This window comes from Pollachius pollachius (assembly GCF_949987615.1).
Source record: "Pollachius pollachius genome assembly, chromosome: 18".
NCBI lineage: Eukaryota > Metazoa > Chordata > Actinopteri > Gadiformes > Gadidae > Pollachius > Pollachius pollachius.
Genome location: NC_136951.1, coordinates 7275273 through 7296723, shown reverse-complemented (window position 1 = coordinate 7296723; position 21451 = coordinate 7275273). Strand labels below are relative to the sequence as shown.

Here is a 21451-nt window from a genome sequence, read left to right as displayed (position 1 = left end):
TTATGGTGATGGAGATAGACCAGGCATGGACCAAGCACTCAAGTATCCAGCTCATCTCGCATGGTGAAACCCTGGATGCCTACAAGTAGTCAGACCTTTAATGTATCTGAAGATATATCGGGGTATAATAGTGATCAGGGGGTTTGACTCCAAGCCGTAAAGTTGGAGTTAAACCCCCTGAGCCTCAATTTAGATTTTAATCTGAATTAAATCTAAGTTGCTTAGTACAAACTGAAATGCACCTGTTGAAATAGTGCAGGTAGAGGCTGAGACATGGCAGTCTGGCCTGTGGAGGAGGCGTTGGACTCCTCTGCATGAGGACTGAGTGTCTCCTCTCTACATGAGGGCCAGAGGGCTAGATGGAGCGGTTTCCTCTTGCAGTGGAACCGCTGGCTACTAGCATACGTGTCACAGTCGATCTACAATGCACTTCATCTAGGGGCGATCACAGCACACGCTGTCCGGCAGAACGCTGTTCAATCACAATGAGGCAATCACCAGAGAGGGAGAGGGGGAGAGAGAGAGAGAGAGAGGGGAAGAGGGAGGGAGAGGGGGAGAGAGAGAGGAGGACTTGATCCAAGTTTGTTAAAGGTTCTAGGAGGTGATGTAATGTATTTCTGTAACTTTCTTTGAAGTGCATTTCTTGTGTGTGTGTGTGCGTATGTGGGTCTGTGTGTCTATATAATATCATGCTTTTCTATTATCATGTGTTTCTGTAATCGTGTGTGCCTGTTTGTGTGTGTGTGTGTGTGTGTGTGTGTGTTTGTGTGTCCAAATATTATCATGTGTTTCTGTATTGTGTATGTATACGCACGTGTGTCTGCATGTCAACGTATGTCAATGTATGTCACATAACGTGTGTGTGTGTGTGTGTTTGTCCCCAGGCGGTGTTTGACTGCGTGGTGAACTCTCTGAAGAACGTGCTGAACATCCTCATCGTCTACATGCTCTTCATGTTCATCTTCGCCGTCATCGCCGTGCAGCTGTTCAAGGGCAAGTTCTTCTACTGCACCGACGAGTCCAAGGGCCTGGAGAAGGACTGCAGGTACCCAGCACCACGCACCGCCCTCCATGTCCAGCAGGGGTCTGTATTCTAAACCTCATTAACTGGGGGGTCCGCACCCAGAGGGCTCTCTCATGCCGACGTGGGAGCAGACACTCAGAAAACACTGAGCTCTGAAAGACTCTGAGCACGGCAGAATGGGTGATACTTTAAGGATCAACCGTTGTGGCCGTGCTCAGAGTGTTGAGTTTAATATCAGGCTGCGACCCCCCCCCCTCCAACCGGAGCCAGACCCCATGTGGGTACCGACCCGCAGTTTAGGAAACGCTGGTGTAGTAGAGAATGAGGCTTGCAGTGTATTCTAGTGAGTAGTTGGCTAATGAAAATAATATCAGTTTTGTCCAAGTTTGCCAACATGTATTTTTGGGCCTCTCTCAGACTCCAGACAATGATAGTTTGATCATGTACTGTAAACTGTGATTGACACATAAAGGTTGGATAAGGAGCCATGTATTATTGCAGGGCTGGTTTCCAGTTTTCTGCTGATTGGCTATCAGGCCCACTGTGAAGCACACCAACAGGAAGTTCTTGAATTCCACGTCCACTTCTCCCTTAAATAACTACAATCTGCATCACCTACTCACATTATGTGCTGGAAAAGGCACTGTAAAACACTCTGTGTTTGAATAGATTTAATAGGGGTCCGAGCAGCAAAGCTGCTTGGTCACCTATTGTTTCTATAACGTTTTCTTTTTTTCCTCAAATTCTGTAAAAGTCATACTGAAGCGCTTGAAATTTTTCAAGATTTTTCAGGTATGGTTACCAATAACCCCCACTACCCATAAACCCAAATTCGTAGTACTGCACCCAAAGGTGGCACTATTTAAAATGATCAATTAAAAACTGTGAACTAGCCTTATTTCTCCTTACCAGATTGACCTGGACTCAAATTCTTCATAATCATATTTATCTCTAAAATCAGATGCATCTTTTTCACCCTGGTCTTCTGCTCTAAAAATCTTTGCTTTTCCCACCATTTCATAGAAAAGCCAAAAGTCCACAGTCTCAACCCATTTTGCCTATATGACCATTTTGTTAACTACCATAGGGCTATCATTTTCAGATCTGTACTCTTTTAAGAAAGCACTTAATTCTCTTGTGAAATGTGTGCTTGGAGTTTTCCTGATGTTGTGTGCTTATCAATAGACATTTTCACAATGTGAATGAGGCATGCAGTTCATGCAGTTCAGAAATGGCAGTGGCTCAACGGGATAATCTCTTGTACTGGTGATCCTTAGGTTGAGTGTTCGAATCCTGATTAGAGCATTATGAACAAGCTGAACATGATATTCTGTCATTGCTACTCCTTTAAGAAACACAACATTGAACAGCACCTGAAATTCATCAGGCAATCAACTTTTCGGCTCATTCCTTTCCAAGAATCTGACTACCACAGTATGGCATTAAGGGGAACTTCCTCATTAACCATTTTTCCTTCATAATTAACTCTGTCATATTAATATTTCTTCCGTTAATGTTCTTGACTACAAAAGTTTAATTTCCCCCGAATTTCAAAGATTTTTCAGGTATTTGCTTTTAAGAAAGCCCTTAATTCATTTGAGCAATGTTTGCTTGGAGGTTGTAGGAGGTTGCTTGCTTGTTTGTTTTCTGGATATTGTATGCTTATCAATAGACATTTTCCCCATGTGAATGAGGCTGCATTTCAGGTTTGTTAGTGGCTCAATGGGATAATGCCTTGTACTGGTGACCCTTAGGTTAAGAGTTCGAATCCTGATTAGCCAATAATGAACATGCCATTCAGTCATTGCTCTGCAGCCCAGTCAACTGAAACTCGAGGCACAGTATGGCATTAAGGGGAATATCGTCATGTTTCCTTCATAATGATATGTCAAATTTATATATCTTCCATTAGTGTGTTCTTGACTTTTCATTTCGCTCGGACCCCGTTAATCACCGCTTGTGGTTATATTTTCTACTTGTATTTTCTACTTGTTGATGGAGCTTTTTACAGCTTCATGTTGAAAGAATTTTTTTCTCTTTGCCTACCATTACTTATTGAAGCACTCTGGCCAAATGCATGCAGCTCAAATTCTTTTTCATAATTCTAGTATAATTACAAAATCAAAGCCTGCGCTTATACTACCGTTTCATTTTGCAAGCTATTTTTGGTGATTTTTTTGTTGGATTCAACAATATGTCAATTATCTCCCTCAAAGCTAATTGCTCTGTTTTTCTGACTCACCTCTTCCTTTTGGTTATTTTAATAATATGTATTTTACTTCCTCTTTTGCTACTACCCCCCACCAACATCTCATCCTCCACCCCCCTCAACTCCACCCACCTCCTCCACCACCACCACCTCTACATCCTCACTCTCCTCCTTCACCCCCACCCTCATCCACACCCACCCACCTCCTTCAACACCAACCCCCACCACCACCTCTCCATCCTTTCCTCAATCACCACAACACCACCATCACCTCCCCCGCCATAACATTTTTTTCCTCCACCACCATGATATCATCCCCACCCTCCACCCCATCCACCGCTACGACCACCGTCCACCTCCCTCCCGCCCTCCCCCCCACTACCAGGGGTCAGTTCCTGGACTACGAACGGGATGAGGTGACGGCCAAGGCCCGGGAGTGGAAGAAGTATGAGTTCCACTACGACAACGTGCTGTGGGCCTTCCTCACCCTCTTCACCGTGTCCACCGGTGAGGGCTGGCCCATGTAAGTCTCCGCCTGCACCACACAGTGTCTGAGCCACACACTCCATGCCATTGGGGAGATTTGCGTAGGGTGATATACGGATCTATTATAACATGGCTCTGATTCCAAACCAAACCATTCTGATGGTGGGGAGGTTGCTTCGTGGAGATGGTTTGTGGCCCAGTTAGGAGTAATCACAGCGCTGTCACTCTGAATCAACTCATCAAACTTGAAGTAGGGGTGGGTTAATAGAGATGGTTTTAGCCAAAGCAGGACTCTGATTGACTAAGTCCCTGAAGGTTTCCCAATCCTGGTAGATATCAATTTTGTTTTCCCTCTGGTTATATTGTATTTAAATACAGTTTCCTCTCAGCTACTCGCGTGAATGACTTCGGGTCCATTGAGTATCCCGAAGCTACGACATATGGGTAGCCTCAGCATATACAGCATGTTATGTTACACAACATGCTAGCACTACATTAGCCATAGTCAATGATTAGCAGCGCCAGCAGCTTATCCATTTATGACCCCTTCTTGGAAATACATACAGAAAGATACAATTTGAAGCCTGTACGTATCATCCATCATGTTCCTTGAAGAGTAGCTATAAATATATAAAAACAAATATTTAACAATGTTTTTTGGTATATATTTAGAAATAGGATGATTCCTTCAAAGCAAAAGTAAGAACATAATCAGAGGAAACCAGAGAGTAACAATGTGTGTTAAGCAGATGTTGGACTGATAAATTAACATATGTAAATGTTATGTAAATAAACTAGATTTAAAATGTATTAATTAGTTAATTAGCCGCTTAATTAGTCACTGAACATCCAATTTGTCATGTGAAAGTTTGCGACTGCTCTCCTGGGCAGGGGTATCCGGAGCAGCAGGTGCATCGCGTCTCACCTGATTTCACACTCGGCGATAAGGAAAGCGTGTCAGCATCACAAGTGCTTTTTCAATAAGCCACCGTGGAAACTGCCTTTTTGAAAGCTCCAGCGCTTGCCTGCTGCCGCCCACGAGTGATCTCGAGTCCTCACATATTAGTCGCATCGGTCTCTAAATACTAGTTGGTGTATTAAGTACTTTAGCAGAGGTTTTACTCGAAGTGACCTACAGTGAATACAGATGTACCGAGTGGATTGTACACAAAGATTTTTGTAAAGAAAAACGCATGAAGCATTACTCTCTGACATCATAAAATAGCCAAGGGTAACGGTTCTCCTTTAAGTATGAATTGTGCTGGTAAAAAGGTCTAAAGTACGCTTTAAGATGACAGTTTTTAAGCGTCCTTAAAAAATCTTAAGTATGCTTGAAAGTTGAAACGTCAGCACCCCTGTCCTGGTCCCCTCCCCTCTGTCCTGGTCCCCTCCCCTCTGTCCTGGTCCCCTCCCCTCTGTCCTGGTCCCCTCCCCCTGGTCCTGGTCCCCTCCCCCTGGTCGTGGTCCCCTCCCCTCTGTCCTGGTCCCCTCCCCTCTGTCCTGGTCCCCTCCCCTCTGTCCTGGTCCCCTCCCCTCTGTCCTGGTCCCCTCCCCCCTGTCCTGGTCCCCTCCCCCTGGTCCTGGTCCCCTCCCCTCTGTCCTGGTCCCCTCCCCTCTGTCCTGGTCCCCTCCCCCCTGTCCTGGTCCCCTCCCCCTGGTCCTGGTCCACTCCCCTCTGTCCTGGTCCCCTCCCCTCTGTCCTGGTCCCCTCCCCCTGGTCCTGGTCCCCTCCCCTCTGTCCTGGTCCCCTCCCCCCTGGTCCTGGTCCCCTCCCCTCTGTCCTGGTCCCCTCCCCTCTGTCCTGGTCCCCTCCCCTCTGTCCTGGTCCCCTCCCCCTGGTCCTGGTCCCCTCCCCTCTGTCCTGGTCCCCTCCCCTCTGTCCTGGTCCCCTCCCCCTGGTCCTGGTCCCCTCCCCCTGTCCTGGTCCCCTCCCCCTGGTCCTTGTCCCCTCCCCCTGGTCCTGGTCCCCTCCCCTCTGTCCTGGTCCCCTCCCCTCTGTCCTGGTCCCCTCCCCTCTGTCCTGGTCCCCTCCCCCCTGTCCTGGTCGCCTCCCCTCCTGGTCCCCTCCCCTCTGTCCTGGTCCCCTCCCCCCTGTCCTGGTCCCCTCCCACTGGTCCTGGTCCCCTCCCCCTGTCCTGGTCCCCTCCCCTCTGTCCTGGTCCCCTCCCCCTGGTCCTGGTCCCCTCCCCTCTGTCCTGGTCCCCTCCCCTCTGTCCTGGTCCCCTCCCCCTGGTCCTGGTCCCCTCCCCTCTGTCCTGGTCCCCTCCCCTCTGTCCTGGTCCCCTCCCCTCTGTCCTGGTCCCCTCCCCCCTGGTCCTGGTCCCCTCCCCTCTGTCCTGGTCCCCTCCCCTCTGTCCTGGTCCCCTCCCCCCTGGTCCTGGTCCCCTCCCCCTGGTCCTGGTCCCCTCCCCTCTGTCCTGGTCCCCTCCCCTCTGTCCTGGTCCCCTCCCCCTGGTCCTGGTCCCCTCCCCTCTGTCCTGGTCCCCTCCCCTCTGTCCTGGTCCCCTCCCCTCTGTCCTGGTCCCCTCCCCCCCTGTCCTGGTCCCCTCCCCCCCCTGTCCTGGTCCCCTCCCCTCTGTCCTGGTCCCCTCCCCCCCTGGTCCTGGTCCCCTCCCCTCTGTCCTGGTCCCCTCCCCCTGGTCCTGGTCCCCTCCCCTCTGTCCTGGTCCCCTCCCCTCTGTCCTGGTCCCCTCCCCCTGGTCCTGGTCCCCTCCCCTCTGTCCTGGTCCCCTCCCCCTGGTCCTGGTCCCCTCCCCTCTGTCCTGGTCCCCTCCCCCTGGTCCTGGTCCCCTCCCCTCTGTCCTGGTCCCCTCCCCCTGGTCCTGGTCCCCTCCCCTCTGTCCTGGTCCCCTCCCCTCTGTCCTGGTCCCCTCCCCTCTGTCCTGGTCCCCTCCCCTCTGTCCTGGTCCCCTCCCCCCTTTCCTGGTCCCCTCCCCCCTGGTCCTGGTCCCCTCCCCTCTGTCCTGGTCCCCTCCCCCCTGGTCCTGGTCCCCTCCCCTCTGTCCTGGTCCCCTCCCCTCTGTCCTGGTCCCCTCCCCTCTGTCCTGGTCCCCTCCCCTCTGTCCTGGTCCCCTCCCCTCTGTCCTGGTCCCCTCCCCCCCTCTCCTGGTCCCCTCCCCTCTGTCCTGGTCCCCTCCCCCTGGTCCTGGTCCCCTCCCCTCTGTCCTGGTCCCCTCCCCTCTGTCCCGGTCCCCTCCCCTCTGTCCTGGTCCCCTCCCTCTGGTCCTGGTCCCCTCCCCCTGGTCCTGGTCCCCTCCCCTCTGTCCTGGTCCCCTCCCTCTGGTCCTGGTCCCCTCCCCAGGGTCCTAAAGCACTCGGTGGACGCCACCTATGAGGACAAGGGGCCCAGTCCGGGCTTCCGCATGGAGACCTCTATCTTCTACGTGGTCTACTTCGTGGTGTTCCCCTTCTTCTTCGTGAACATCTTCGTGGCCCTCATCATCATCACCTTCCAGGAGCAGGGGGACAAGGCCATGGCGGAGTGCAGCCTGGAGAAGAATGAGGTGGGTGGAGGTTGGTGGAGGTGGGGCTGGAGGTGGTGGTGACAGTGGGTGGGATTGGTGTGTGGGGGATAATCATGGGGGTAGATGTGGATGGAGGTGAGGTGAAGGTACCTTCTATTTTTATTTGGTATTTCTCTTTACAATTATTGTCTTTCAATGATTGTCCTTTAAATGTCATTAAAATGTTATTCCTGCCTACGTGAAGCACCCTGAATGGCCTTTGTTTTGAAGGGTGCTATATAAATAAATGGCCGTGCCTTATTTCTGGCCAGCAATCAACGTTTGCTTGCAATTTGCTCTTTTGGATGCAAAGCACTCTAAAAACATGCTACCTGGGGCCGTACGTGTTGCCTTTACCGATTTGGACTTGATTCAGATGTGTTCTCAAGGGTGAAAATAAACATGGTAGCAGTGATCACTTGATTACTGCAGTACTTTGAAAGCTAGTGATGTTGAGGGTAAGTTATATCCTGTGTTCTTGTTCCTTCTTGATTCTTTCTTACTTTCCTTCCATCGTTTCATCCATCCTCCCTCCCTCCCTCCCTCCCTCCCTCCCTCCCTCCTATCTCCTGTGTATACAACCAGAGGGCCTGTATAGACTTTGCCATCAACGCCAGGCCCCTGACCAGGTACATGCCAGAGAACAAGGAGTCCTTCCAGTACAGGATGTGGAAGTTTGTGGTGTCCCCTCCGTTTGAGTACGCCATCATGACCATGATCGCACTCAACACCATCGTCCTCATGATGAAGGTTTCTACCTCCATTTTACTTTCCACTTACCTAGAATGAGACCTTCTTGTATCACTACCGGCTGCAATGATACACCAATCTAAATTTGTATTTTTGGTAGATGGCATGGAAATAGAAGATTTTAAAGGCTGATTAACATCTTGTGTGTTTTATGAAGTAGAAAAAAATTATTATTCCGACCTATGGAGCAGTTTTATGTAAAAACAAGCACAGATCATCGCTTTATTCCTCAATACTGTATCCTATCTGTGTCACCCCAAAAATGGGGATATGTGTGGAAAATTACGGTGTCAACTACTGCTACAACTTAAAACTAGAAAAACAATAGGTATCCACAAATACTCTGTGAATACCTAATGAAACAAACAAAGGCTAATGCTGTAATCTGAGTGTGGCAGATGACTGACCGTGGTTCCCTTCCCCCTGTCAGTTCTACGGCGCCCCAGGTCCCTACGAGGCCATGCTGAAGTACCTCAACATCATCTTCACAGCCCTCTTCACCCTGGAGTGTATCCTGAAGATCATTGCCTTCGGACCCCTGGTGAGCCACGTCTGCTAAGGACAGGAGCAGGGAAGTGGAGCGCTTAAGGTGAAGGAGTTCACACACCGAGGATAGTGTGGTTCAACCCCCCCATGTCCAAAGTGGATAATGTCTAATAGAAGACAGTATGTCTCTTTGGATAAAACCGTCTTCAACATGACTAATGACTATACGTTTTCTGGCATTTTGAATTCAGGAAGGGCTCTCCCAAATCGGTTTACTTTTCCTCCTAAAACTGTGGAGGTCTGATCTCTGTCTAGAGAGGGTCCTCAATGGCCCGTTTCCAAGGGTTACAGTTGTCACGGTGGAGGGGGGGGATTATGATACAGACCAGAGAACCAACGAATGGTGTGAGGAGCAGATGGAGGGATAAGGGAGAGAAAGGGAGTGAAAAGGGGGCTGAGCAGGGAGAGGAGGCCTGAAGGAACACAGATCCCCCGTCCTCAGTTCTCCGTCCCTCCGCCAGCAGGCAGGTTACAAGGACCATTTATTTAATGAGCTGCTCTTACAAACCGCTTACCTCCACCTGCTGGGGCCCACAGATCGGGCTCAGACACACACACACACACACACACACACACACACACACACACACACACACACACACACACACACACACACACACACACACACACACACACACGTACACACACACACACACACACGTACACACACACACACACACACACACAGACACACACATACACACACACACACACACACACTGCTTTGACAGAGAAAAACACAATATACAGCAACACCTTAAGCCTAAATCTAACCAAAGCAAATGACTATATAATAAATCAGTTTGTCCTTCCATCTGTCTGTATGTCTGTATCTCTCCCTAATGGTTTTTCTGTCTACCTCTGTCTGTTTCCCTGTCTGACTCTATCTTATCTGATTATCTGTCCATCTGTCTGTCTGTACATCCATTTGTTTTTTTTGTCTGTCTCTCTGCCTGTCTGTCTTCTTTATCTCTTTCTGCATGTCTGTCCTTCTCTCCGGCTGTCTTTCTGTGCGTCTCTCTCCTCCGTCTGTCTGTCTGTGGTAACAGAACTACCTGAAGGCGGCCTGGAACGTGTTTGACTTTGTGACGGTGCTGGGCAGCATCACGGACATCTTGGTGACGGAGTGTAATGTAAGAGAGCCCACTCCGCCTCCTGCCATGCCCAGAAGCTTGAGCTCATCTTCCTATTGGCTGAGCTCAGACCAAGATAGTGTCCAGCGATAGGGTTCATACTCACGACAGCTAAAATGCAGAAAAAAGCTCCATACAAATCATGGAAAATGTCATTTCTAGAGTTGAATCCCCTTGCGGCAGTATTGTGTTAGTGTTGCGTTTGTTAGGGCGGAAAAACCTTCTTCTTTGAGTTGTCATGGTTTCCAAAGACTCGACTAGAATAGAATGTTTCCCCACCCAACTAAGCCAATATGGCCGTTAGGTGATATTAGGTAGATTTAAACGGTTGTTAAGTTTAAACACAATAATAATCATAGCAGCTATGTTGTTTGGATTGGGTGGCGTAGTCTGCTCTGCATTCTAACAGACGGACACACACGTTCTCAATATCCTCGGCATATATAACGGCACCAATTTGGCATTTCACGAGGAGTTTGAGGTTCCGTTTGCGGCCGAGTCTGGCTGTGTTTGTGTGATTCTGTGATTGTTTCTGTGATTGCCAGCATCTGGTCATTTCTCTTTCTCCCTCTCTCTCTTCCACCTTTCCTTCAACGGTCGTGCCACTGTGGTTTTGTCGCTCTGGTCGTCTCCCCACCATCCTCCCTCCTCCCCTCCAGACGGTAAGTGGCTTCTCTCGCCGCCTGCTGATTCCTCTGTTTTGGTTTTCTATTCTTCTTCTCCTCTCATCTTTGTTCTGAGGGCTTTAAATGTCCCCCTAAACCAGCTGCTGGCCACCGAGCACCTGCTGCTCAAATAGAGGACTGGTTGAGACGTACCCTTGCTCAGTCACGATCTGGGGACTGACTGACATACTGGCTGAATAAAACCTGCATGTTCGCCCCCTCATTAAAGGGCCCCTATTTTACCACCGGGTGTGACCTTTATGAGCCATTACAAGCCATTTCAGAACATAGGGTCACCAAGAGGTCGACCCTTTGTGACTAAGCATGCTGGGACACTCCGACTTGGGTTGCACAAACGGGTAGGTTAAGTGAAGGCTTGTAATGGCTAATTAGCCATCACACATGGTGGTTAACATGTAACCTTAACGTATGAACATGGCCAGCTGGCTTTGAGATTCAATATTCTACATTTTATTTTTATACTCGAGTGAATAAGATTCTATAGTCCTTCACTTGCTCCTAATTTGTTTTCTATTAGAGTGAGAGTGCCTTAATTAATCTCTTTGCGATCGCTCAATATTTCATAGTTCATATTGAAATGTAATGTTGGATTCACTTTTACTAATAATTACTGAACATTGAGCTTGCCATAAGTTATGTGCTCTCTCTCTCACTCTGTCTCTTTCTTTCCACTCTCTGTCTCTCTGTCTCTGTCTCCCTATCTCTTGCACTTTTTATCTCTCTCATTAGTTGGGGAGATAAACACGTTCAAATCAAAACATAATCTTTGATTCATTTCATAAATAATTAGCACGTCCAACTTCCAGTCGGCCAGAAGACATGTAGGAGGCACGATGCAGCCTTTGAGGGTGAACTGATTAAACTGCAATGTACGAGAAAATGATTCAGCAGTATATCAGGCAGAAACCTACAGTGGAGAAGGAAGCTAAGCTAGGCTAAGCTACGCTGCGCAGTTGCGCCTAAGCCCTTTTTGCATGTCTTTATACAAATAGGGTAGGTTTAGATAAACTGCAGGTTGTACACCAATAACCATGACTGTCTCAACTGGAGAATGCAACCCTTAACCCCTAGCTGCTTCTTCCCACTCTGTATCTGCGTTCACTGAGAGTGGAAGTGGGTCCGATTGTTGGGTTAGAGGGGGCCATGTGGTAGAGGGTGACGGTCCTCTGTGTGCGCCCCCTGCAGGACAAGCTGATCAACCTCAGCTTTCTGAGGCTGTTCCGGGCGGCGCGGCTCATCAAGCTCCTCAGACAGGGTTACACCATCCGGATCCTGCTGTGGACCTTCGTACAGTCCTTCAAGGTATACACACACGCACGCACGCACGCACGCACGCACACACATTACAACATACACACACACACACACACATTACAGCATACACACACACACACACGCACACGCACACGCACGTACGCACACACACACACATTACAACATACACACACACACACACATTACAGCATACACACACACACACACACATTACGGCAGACACACACACACACACACCCACACATTACGGCAGATACACACACACACACACCAACACATTACAGCATACACACACACACATTACAGCATACATACACACCATCAAAATCTTGCTGTGGATCTTCGCACAGTCCTTCAAGGTACACACACACACACAAAAACACACAGACATACACAAACAAACACACAGACGTGCAAACATGCATACACACACACACCCATACATGCAAAAAAAAGGAAACTATGTCTATCCGTCTCTAGTACTTGATTCTATATTGTAGCTCTTAAAAGCAGGGTTCTATTGCCGCTTCCTGAGATGAATGTAATGTAATGTAACATGCACACACAAACACTCACATGTATGTACATACACATACCCCCTGTTGAGGAAGAAAACAAGACCCTGATTTATTAGCATGTAGAACATAGTGATGCAATAAAAGGAAGGCTCAAATGGCAGGCAATACAGTATATCAGTAGTGTGTATTGAACCACTGTTTGTGTGCGTGCTTTTGTGTTTGTGTGTGAGCGTGCATTTGTGTGCACGCTTGCATGAATCTAGTCACTAGGTGAATTGAACCAGGGTCTGTGGCTCTGCGTGTATAAATCCAGTGTTTTGTATTGAGCCAGAGTGTGTGCGTGGGTGTTGACCCAGTCTGTATGCGTCTGTGAGTGTGTGTGTGTGTGTGTGTGTGTGTGTGTATGTGTGTGTGTGTGTGTTTTATTTTGTACTTGTGTGTGTGGGTGAATGTTTGAGTGTGTATGCGTGTGTGCGCATGTGTGTCGTCGTGCATTTGTGTACATGCTTGCATGAATCCAGTCACTGTGTGTATTGAACCAGGGTCTCTGACTGTGCATAAATTCTGTTTTTCTTATTGACCCGGAGTTTGTGTGTTTTTGTGTTTGTGTCGACCCAGGGTGGGTGTGTGTAGGTGCGTGCGTGTGTGTGTGTACTGACCCAGTGTGTGTGTCTCTCCCCAGGCACTGCCCTATGTCTGCCTCCTCATCGCCATGCTGTTCTTCATCTACGCCATCATCGGCATGCAGGTGAGTTACCACCCAACACACACACACACACACTGACTGACTTTTATTATTATTTGTTACTATTTTTAGTCATCATAGAAGGCTCTAGTACTTTTCATGGTTTCCACATTGCAAACAACCTCAGCCGTTTAAATCTTCCTGAGCCTCCTGCGGCATCGTGGTTAACAAACAGCCCTGCGTTCAGACTTTACAGTCCGTCCAGGGCTGCCAAACATTCCCCCTATAAATAATAAGCAGAGAATCTCGCAGTGCCTCCTGAACATCTTTGTGAGCAACCGCACTGCAGACCAGCCTCCCCTCGGCTTATCAATGCAATCTACATCCATCTCCACCACCAACAAGCAAACACAGCCTCCATCTGGACCAGCTCATCCATAAGGTCTCCTCCAAAGCCCAGCTCCTCACTGCCGTGTGTACACTGAGAGAGGCGTTGGATCAATGCTAATAGCATCCGCAGCTATAGGAGCCCGTCCTTAAATCAGCATACACTCACACAAACAAGGCCTTCCTCTCAGAACGAGAGCACAGGGAACGAGGCATTCTGGCGTTATTGTCATGTCTTCTTTATACTCGACTGCGAAGCTTCCTTTAAAAAGTGTGGCACAGTATGCCCCTTTATGATACGATGAATGGGAAATAAATAGACTGCATTTATATAGCGCTCCTCGAACTGGTTGCAGTTCAAGGCGCTTTACAATGTTTCCTCACCTTTACCCATTCTTACACGCATTCTTGCACACATTTATACACACATACACACACATTCATACACACATTCAGACACACATTCAAACACACATTCATACAACAACGGTGGTTTCAACCGCACACACACACACACGCACACACATACAACTTACAAATAGGGTACATTAATTAACCATTAATTAACATGAAATATTGTAGTAGTAAGCATTAACCAACAGTAACAGTTCACTTATGGTCTGGTAATTATTGACTAATAGTGTTCCTATTTACTAATGGTGTCCATGTTAACTAAGGTAATGGTGTTCATTTTCACTAATGTATTTATTATATAATAGGGTTAACCCTTAACTTAACTCACTTACCCTTACCTCTTTGCTAATGCTATATAGTAAAGCTATTTACTGCAATCGTGTCATGTTAATTAATGGTTTATTAATGAACCATTATTCTAAAGTGTTACACACACTCCCAACTGTGATCTACTCCCTCCCCGACTACATAACCGTTAATATCTGTGATTGACAACAACATCAACAACACTGTGGCAAAGTGAGGTCACGTGGCAGACAGCGGATGGCTGGGGGGCGGTGGGTGTGTGTTGACCCCGGGGGGAGGCTGCGTGTGTGTTGCCTTGTGGTGTTGCTCTGGTCTGGGGTGAGATGAATAATAGAGGGGCCCTGCAGGGCCCTTTAAAGCTGTCTCTATGGGTCATCTCCAGCATGGGGGGTTATTGATGCATGGACACAGACAGAGGAGGATGTTCTACCACTCTCTCTTTCCCTCAGTCACTATCTAGCTCTCTCTCTCTCTCTCTCTCTCTCTCTCTCTCTATTTCTCTCTCTCTCTCTCTCTCTCTCTCTCTCTCTCTCTCTCTCTCTCTCTCTCTCTCTCTATTTCTCTCTCTCTGATGATCTCTCTCTCTGTTGGTTGCTCCCTCCACCCACTCTCTCTCTGTCTCTATGTTCCTCTCTAAATCTCTTCTTCCCTCTCATCTCTCTCTCCTGTCCTCTGTCGCTCTCCCTCCGTTCCTCTTACTGTTCGTCTGTCTCTGTCTCCCTCTCTGTCACTCTCTTCCTTACTCCTTCTCTCTATCTATTCCTCACTCTCTTCTCTGCACACACATCAACCAAACAGACCAACTTATCAGCAAACCAACAAACCCACACGGTTTATTCCCAAAGAAAAACATAGCATCAATCTACACACACACACACACACACACACACACACACACTAGCACACAGTGTACCACCATGCCAACCGTTAAATTAATCTGGCACGGTTGATTGACGACGGTGACTAACAGGTTTAGTGTGCTAGGTGATAGCTCCATAGTGGTGTTCCCTGTCTGTCGAGTCACATCTGTCCTGGTTGGTGGACACCAGTGACTAACAGGTTTAGCGTGCTAGGTGATAGCTCTGTGGTGGCGTTCCCGTTCTGTAGTGTAGCATCTGATCTGGTTGCTGGTGATGGTGACTAAGAGGATTCGTGTGCTAGGTGCTAGCCCCGTGGCGGGGATTCCTGTCTGGGGTATAGCGTCTGACTCGCTGGTTGAGGGATGGGGATTAACAGGTTTAGTATGCTAGGTGCTATGTCCGTTGTGGTGTTCCCTGTCTGTAGTGTCGTTAACCGTGCTAGGTGCTAGCCCTGTGGCGATTTTCCCTCTCTGTAGCGTAGTTAACCGTGCTAGGTGCTAGCCATGTAGCAATTTTCCCTCTCAAGGTTTCTTCCCTCTGGATCTGGGTAGATCTTCCTTAAAGTCATTAAGCTGGCTATGGGTTAGGTGAGGCCGTTAAACTTTGGCATGCAAAGCCCTTTGAGACTAACTCTGCGTTTGTGTTCAGCTTGATTCCCATGAAATGGACTTGACATGCATCGTATAGTTTGACCTTTTGTACTTCTTTTTTTTACTTTCCTGTTTACTTCACTTTTGTTTTGTTGTTGCTCTTGGTCTTAATCCCAGTCTCCCACTCTGCTGTCTCCAGGTGTTTGGGAACATAGAGCTGAACGATGACACCGCCATCCACCACGACAACAACTTCCAGACCTTCCTCCAGGCCTTGATCCTGCTGTTCAGGTCAGGAGGAAACCCTCTTTCACCAGGAGATTCTTTTGAGATTTAAATCTCTTCTGCAATGGTGACATAATAAAACAGCCAACAAGTCACGTAAAGCTTCCAAAGATTACACATTTCCACGTAACAGATGAGGGTAAAAAGTGAATCAGATTCATAGAGATACATGAGGCTGATACTGAAAGCATACAGGCTGTACTAACTGATCCATGGCCCTTGATGAAAGTTTTCAAAACTAAAGTTCCTTTATTTTGAGGTCAAACTGAAGCAATTCCATGTCCAAAATAATGAATAAAACATTTTCCCTAGCTCTATCTGTGCCAAAGTGTCTAAACCATCAGTCTAATCTGTCTTATCTTCTTAGATACACTGCACTGACACTGAATTTAAGACCAGCATGTATATTTTTGTGTCCACATTGTGTGTGTGTGTGTGTGTGTGTGTGTGTGTGTGCGTGTGTGCGTGTGCGTGGGTGCGTGCGTGCGTGTGTGTGCTCCACGTCAGGAGTGCGACGGGGGAGGCGTGGCACGAGATCATGCTGGCGTGTCTCAGCAACAAGCCGTGCGATAAACTCTCTGCTACCGTTGGAAAAGAGTGTGGAAGCGACTTCGCTTACTTCTACTTCGTCTCCTTCATCTTCCTCTGCTCCTTCCTGGTGAGAACACGCGCACACACACACACACTTCAATATTTTCTCCAGTGAGCATGTGCGAGTAGTTAACATGGAGCCCAAAGGCAAATATACGCAGAACAAATGTCGCAACATGGCAGGTTTGCGAATACACCGATATTGGTCAACAACACCGCTCGAATGATTGCTTCCCTCGTCTCATCGCGACTTGCGTCAATAAACCGCCAGCCCACCGCCAGCCCACATATCGCATCGACTGTGTTGTGTAACCTGTCGAAACCTCTGTGTTTGACAGCCGTATGGCAGCTTCCATTTCCATTTGGTATGATTGTATCGGGGTGCCCTTAGCCCCTCCAACTGATGATGTTACGTGTGTATGTATGGATGGATGGATGGATGTCAATTATGGCACCCATTGCACTCCTGAACATGCCTGGAATGAGGGATCCCCCACTCTGCGTACCTCCTCAAGATTTCTTCCTTGCTAGTTTTTACTTGCCCTAGGATCAGGGGGTGTTGTAAATATATATGCCCTGTTAAGCCCTTTGAGACTGTACCCTTGATTAAGGGTTATACCATTTATTTTGAGTTGAATTAAATGTAATGATGTTGTGTGTCTCCAAGATGCTGAACCTGTTTGTGGCGGTCATCATGGATAACTTTGAGTACCTGACGAGGGACGCCTCCATCCTGGGCCCCCACCACCTGGACGAGTTCATCCGCGTGTGGGCCGAGTACGACCCTGCAGCCTGGTGAGAGATGGTGACCTCTGATCTATGGCATCTGATTGGTCCGCTCGTTGCCCCTAGCACCAGGACCACAGCAGCTGTGGGAGGACAGGGAGGTCAAGTGGAGCACAGGACGGAGGGTGGGTGTGTGTGTGTGTGTGTGTGTGTGTGTGTGTGCATGAGTGCCTGTGTGTGTGTGTGTGTGTGTGTGTGTGTGTGTGGGTGTGCATGAGTGCCTGTGTGTGTGTGTGTGTGTGTGTGTGTGTGTGTGTGTGTGTGTGTGCGCCTGTGTGTGTGTGTGTGCCAGAGTGTGTGTGTCTGCTTGTGTTAATCAGTGTGACTCAGAAATGTAAGACAGGTGACAGGTGTGATAGTACGAGGTTAGTGAGAGTAGAACGGTGTCGGGGGTAGGGGGGAATGACATTCATCCAGAGCCCAGGGGTTTTGGGGGTGTGGGGGACAAGACCCCCCATGTCTCCCTGAGTGAAGCTGTTAAAGCCGGCGTTCCGCTAGGCGCCCTGATAAGCCTTACCGAAGCTCTGCCTCTCCCTGTCACAGCGGAGGGGGGCTGTCTTTGATCACTGGGAAATAGTGCTTTCTATTTCATGATATTAAATATATATATATATCATTCTTATTAATAATCATATTATTATAATATTATAATGTCCTTCTTCACCATTCGCTTTTCTTACTTTCGCATGACATGACCATCCAAATATCCAATCCAGTATTTCTGTCCAGTATTCTGTTATTTCCTTCCTATAAATTATTAAATCTGTCCTAATTTGTCAAATGTGTACAATATGCGATAGTAAGAAAAAATGTGTTTCAGAGTATTTCTCCCTTTCGCTACAATTTGTTAAACTATTTGTGAATCACTTCAATGCAATTTTTTGTATAACAAGGTTGTTGTTTTTACAGTAGTTCTACTCAAGTTATCCACATCGACCTAAGTGAAAAAGCTATCAGGAGATGTGTTTCAGTGTGTGTGTGGTCAAAACACTTTAACCATGTCCCATTCCTTGCAGCGGAAGGATACGCTACATGGACATGTACAAATTGTTACGCTTTATCTCGCCCCCGCTGGGCTTGGGGAAGAAGTGCCCCACCAGGGTGGCCTACAAGGTTGGCAGCTCTCACACAGCCTCGCAGCTGAAGAGTCCCCAACCAAAACCACACGCCTTCCCCGGTCCAAAACATCAGCTGCAACTGGTCCAAAACAACCAAAAACAATCAGCAGCCTCTGATTGGTTCCAATTTGCCATGTGACGTCACTGACCAACTGTCAGTGTCACAAAGGCCAGTCGGCTCTTTCGTTCTGCACCAATCAGGAACAGCCCGGGTTATGGGTGGTTTGGTTTTGTGTGTTTACTCTCTGCTGAACACAGCGCTGTGCTGAATCAGGGAATGTGAATGCTAGTGTGATGTTATGATGACCCCATGGCGGCCTCCGAGGACCACCCCCAAAGCCCCACATGTGCACCCGGAACCGATCCAGCTACTAACCTCCCCTACTGTAGCGCAGCGCCATGGCTCAGCAAGGAAGGCAATGCCCCCTAGCCTGCTGCACAGAGAACCTCTGTGTGTGTGCGTGTGTGTGTGTGCGTGCGTGTGTGTGTGTGAGTGTGTATAATTATCTGGCTATTACTCAATGCTGTCCGCTCCTCCTATCCATAGTCAGGCATTAAACCATTAACGTGACTTAAGGAAATAATTGGACGTTAAAGGGATGTGTCTCTGTGTGTGTGTGTGTTTGTGCGCGCGCGCACGTGTGTGTGTGTGTGTGTCTGTGTGTGTGTGTCTGTGTGTGTGTGTGGATAGCGGCTTGTGTGCGGCGTTGACTTCCTTCGGCGGTCGGCATGGCTACTGCCGCTGTTTCTCTGCATGTAGAAAGAGGAGCTCCTCCGCCACGCGGGTCCATCGGCCCCTCTCTAATAATGTTGACACCACAGGAGCCCTCCTCCACCCTCCTCCTCCTCCTGCTCCTCCACCCTCCTCCTCCTTCTGCTCCTCCACCCTCCTCCTCCTCCACCTCCCCCCCTCCTCTTCCTCCACCCTCCTCCTCCTTCTCCCCCCCCTCCCTCCTCTTCCTCCACCCTCCTCCTCCTTCTCCCCCCCTCCCTCCTCTTCCTCCACCCTCCTCCTCCTTCTCCCTCCTCCACCTCCCCCCCTCCTCTTCCTCCACCCTCCTCCTCCTTCTCCCCCCCTCCCTCCTCTTCCTCCACCCTCCTCCTCCTTCTCCCCCCCTCCCTCCTCCACCTCCCCCCCTCCTCTTCCTCCACCCTCCTCCTCCTTCTCCCCCCCTCCCTCCTCTTCCTCCACCCTCCTCCTCCTTCTCCCCCCCTCCCTCCTCCACCTCCCCCCCTCCTCTTCCTCCACCCTCCTTCTCCCCCCCTCCCTCCTCTTCCTCCACCCTCCTCCTCCCCCCCTCCCTCCTCCACCTCCCCCCCTCCTCTTCCTCCACCCTCCTCCTCCTTCTCCCCCCCCTCCCTCCTCCTCCTCCACCCTCCTCCCACCTGCATCCAGCCGTTATCTTCAAGGAAACATCTGGAAGATAACCAACCTTAGCATTCCTGGGTCCCTGCACCTCCAGCTGGGATGAGCCCCCCCCAACCCCCCTCCCCTCCTCCACCACCACCCACAAAATCCTGGAGACCTGACTAACATGGATTCTGTGTTTTTCCCTTGTTTTACGTTTGTTTTTTTTTATGCTCAGTATGTATTACGCGTTGTTGTCATATCTTTCTTTTAGTTATGTTGGAACTTTAGCTCCATAACTTTTTTTTTTTAACCCCCCCCCCCCCCCCCCCCCCCCGCGCTCAATTCCCTTGCCTGGGAATCCTGCATCCTCCTCTCCATCCCCCGTTTCCATGGCGATCCCCACTACCCCCCGGGCAGTGGTCGCATGCCCTACCGTGACATGTTCAAGATGCTCCGAGACATGTCCCCCCCGCTGGGCCTGGGCAAGAAATGTCCGGCCCGCGTCGCATACAAGGTAGAACCCTCCTCCTCCTCCTCCTCCTCCTCCTCTTCCTCCTCCTCCTCCTCTTCCTCCTCCTCCTCGTCTTTCCCTTAACGGGGCTCTGGTTTGCCAAGAGTTCCCATCACTGCTTCGCTCTGTCTCCGTCTCATTCCCTGGATCCCCTCGAATCTCTGGGCTTGTGTTTAGTCTGTCGCGCTCTAGTTCTTCATGTCGGCTGGTGTGTTGTCTATCCGTCTCATCTGTCCTCGTTTTTCGCGCGGCACGCTATTCGTCGGTGTTCTGCATCCATGCGGAGTGGATAGTACGTTGCGCCTCACTGCTGCACGCCAATCTTATATAGGAGCCGTGGTTGTCCATTTATATTTAGATTTTACAGTTAGGTTCACGTTTAGCAGACACTTTTACCCAAAGCGATAAGTACATTTGTCAGAAAAAAGAGAAACGACAAAATATCGCTGTCGGTACAGTAAAGAGTATTTGCCAAGGGCTTACAAGTGCTGGGCTAAGTGTCCAAAGTCCAAAGGGACTTTCAGAAAAGGCACTGAAGAGCCGGATAGGGATTAGGGCTCTTTGCTCTAAAGATGCCCACAGGTAGGCCCAGTGTACATGGGGGGTATCCAAACCCAGGAGCTTTCAGCTCAGGGTGTACTCACTCAGCGTGACCTCAGTCCACTCCTTGTCCTGAACGCGTACATTTCAGCAGAGCTTCCACCAGCCATGTCAGATCAGCGTCCGCGTGTGTGACAGCTGCTTCCTCTCATAACACGCCTCTCCCACGCCTTGACGTTTGCCACTCGTGCACGTCTTTGTGCGCACGCAGGGCTGACCGCATGAATCACGGCTAACGTGCACAGCCTCGCCCCAGTTAAAGAGGTTTTCTCTTGAAGTTCCCGTTCAGGGGCCCGGGGACATGATCCGTCTAGGTTGTCCTGCCTGGGAAGAGAAGGACCTGAGGAGATATACATAGGCTATAACAGTATATCAAATGTACCAGCGTAGTACCCACTCAGAGTTTGTATCGCTTTATGAAACAGCCAGCCTGTTACACATCCCACACTCCCACACCCATAGCTAACTTATCCTGTCACTCCCCTGTCAAAACTGGGCCTTTATATTCCCCCCGAAAAGATGCATCTGCCAGTCATTCTTCTCTGCATCACTTCACTACGTTTGTGTGCACTGCATGGCTTAAGGAAATCCTATAGTGTATCTCTATGAAAATACTGCAGATCTACAATGACATTATTACATTACTTCAAGGAAAATACCACAGCATCTTTATCAAAATACTAGAGGATCTCTATAGAAATACTACAGTATCTCTATACAAATACTACAGTATTTCTGTATTAAAAAACTACAGTTCCTCAATGGAAGAATATCAGCAACTCAATGAAAATACAAAATTCTACAGAATTGATGTGAAAATAGCTGCAGGATTTCCAG

General features: G+C 49.0%; 1 protein-coding gene across 1 annotated transcript in view; it reads left to right on the top strand.

Moving 5' to 3' along the window:
• Positions 1-21451, top strand: part of cacna1bb (calcium channel, voltage-dependent, N type, alpha 1B subunit, b) — a 126743-nt gene that overhangs the window by 88275 nt on the left and 17017 nt on the right. The window contains exons 31-42 of the mRNA XM_079755900.1: positions 885-1045; positions 3619-3756; positions 7021-7222; positions 7808-7972; positions 8403-8513; positions 9568-9651; positions 11523-11639; positions 12813-12878; positions 15572-15663; positions 16165-16315; positions 16916-17043; positions 19921-20017. Of these exons, the coding sequence (XP_079612026.1) occupies positions 885-1045; positions 3619-3756; positions 7021-7222; positions 7808-7972; positions 8403-8513; positions 9568-9651; positions 11523-11639; positions 12813-12878; positions 15572-15663; positions 16165-16315; positions 16916-17043; positions 19921-20017 (1512 nt within the window). The remainder of the gene's footprint in view (positions 1-884; positions 1046-3618; positions 3757-7020; positions 7223-7807; positions 7973-8402; positions 8514-9567; positions 9652-11522; positions 11640-12812; positions 12879-15571; positions 15664-16164; positions 16316-16915; positions 17044-19920; positions 20018-21451) is intronic.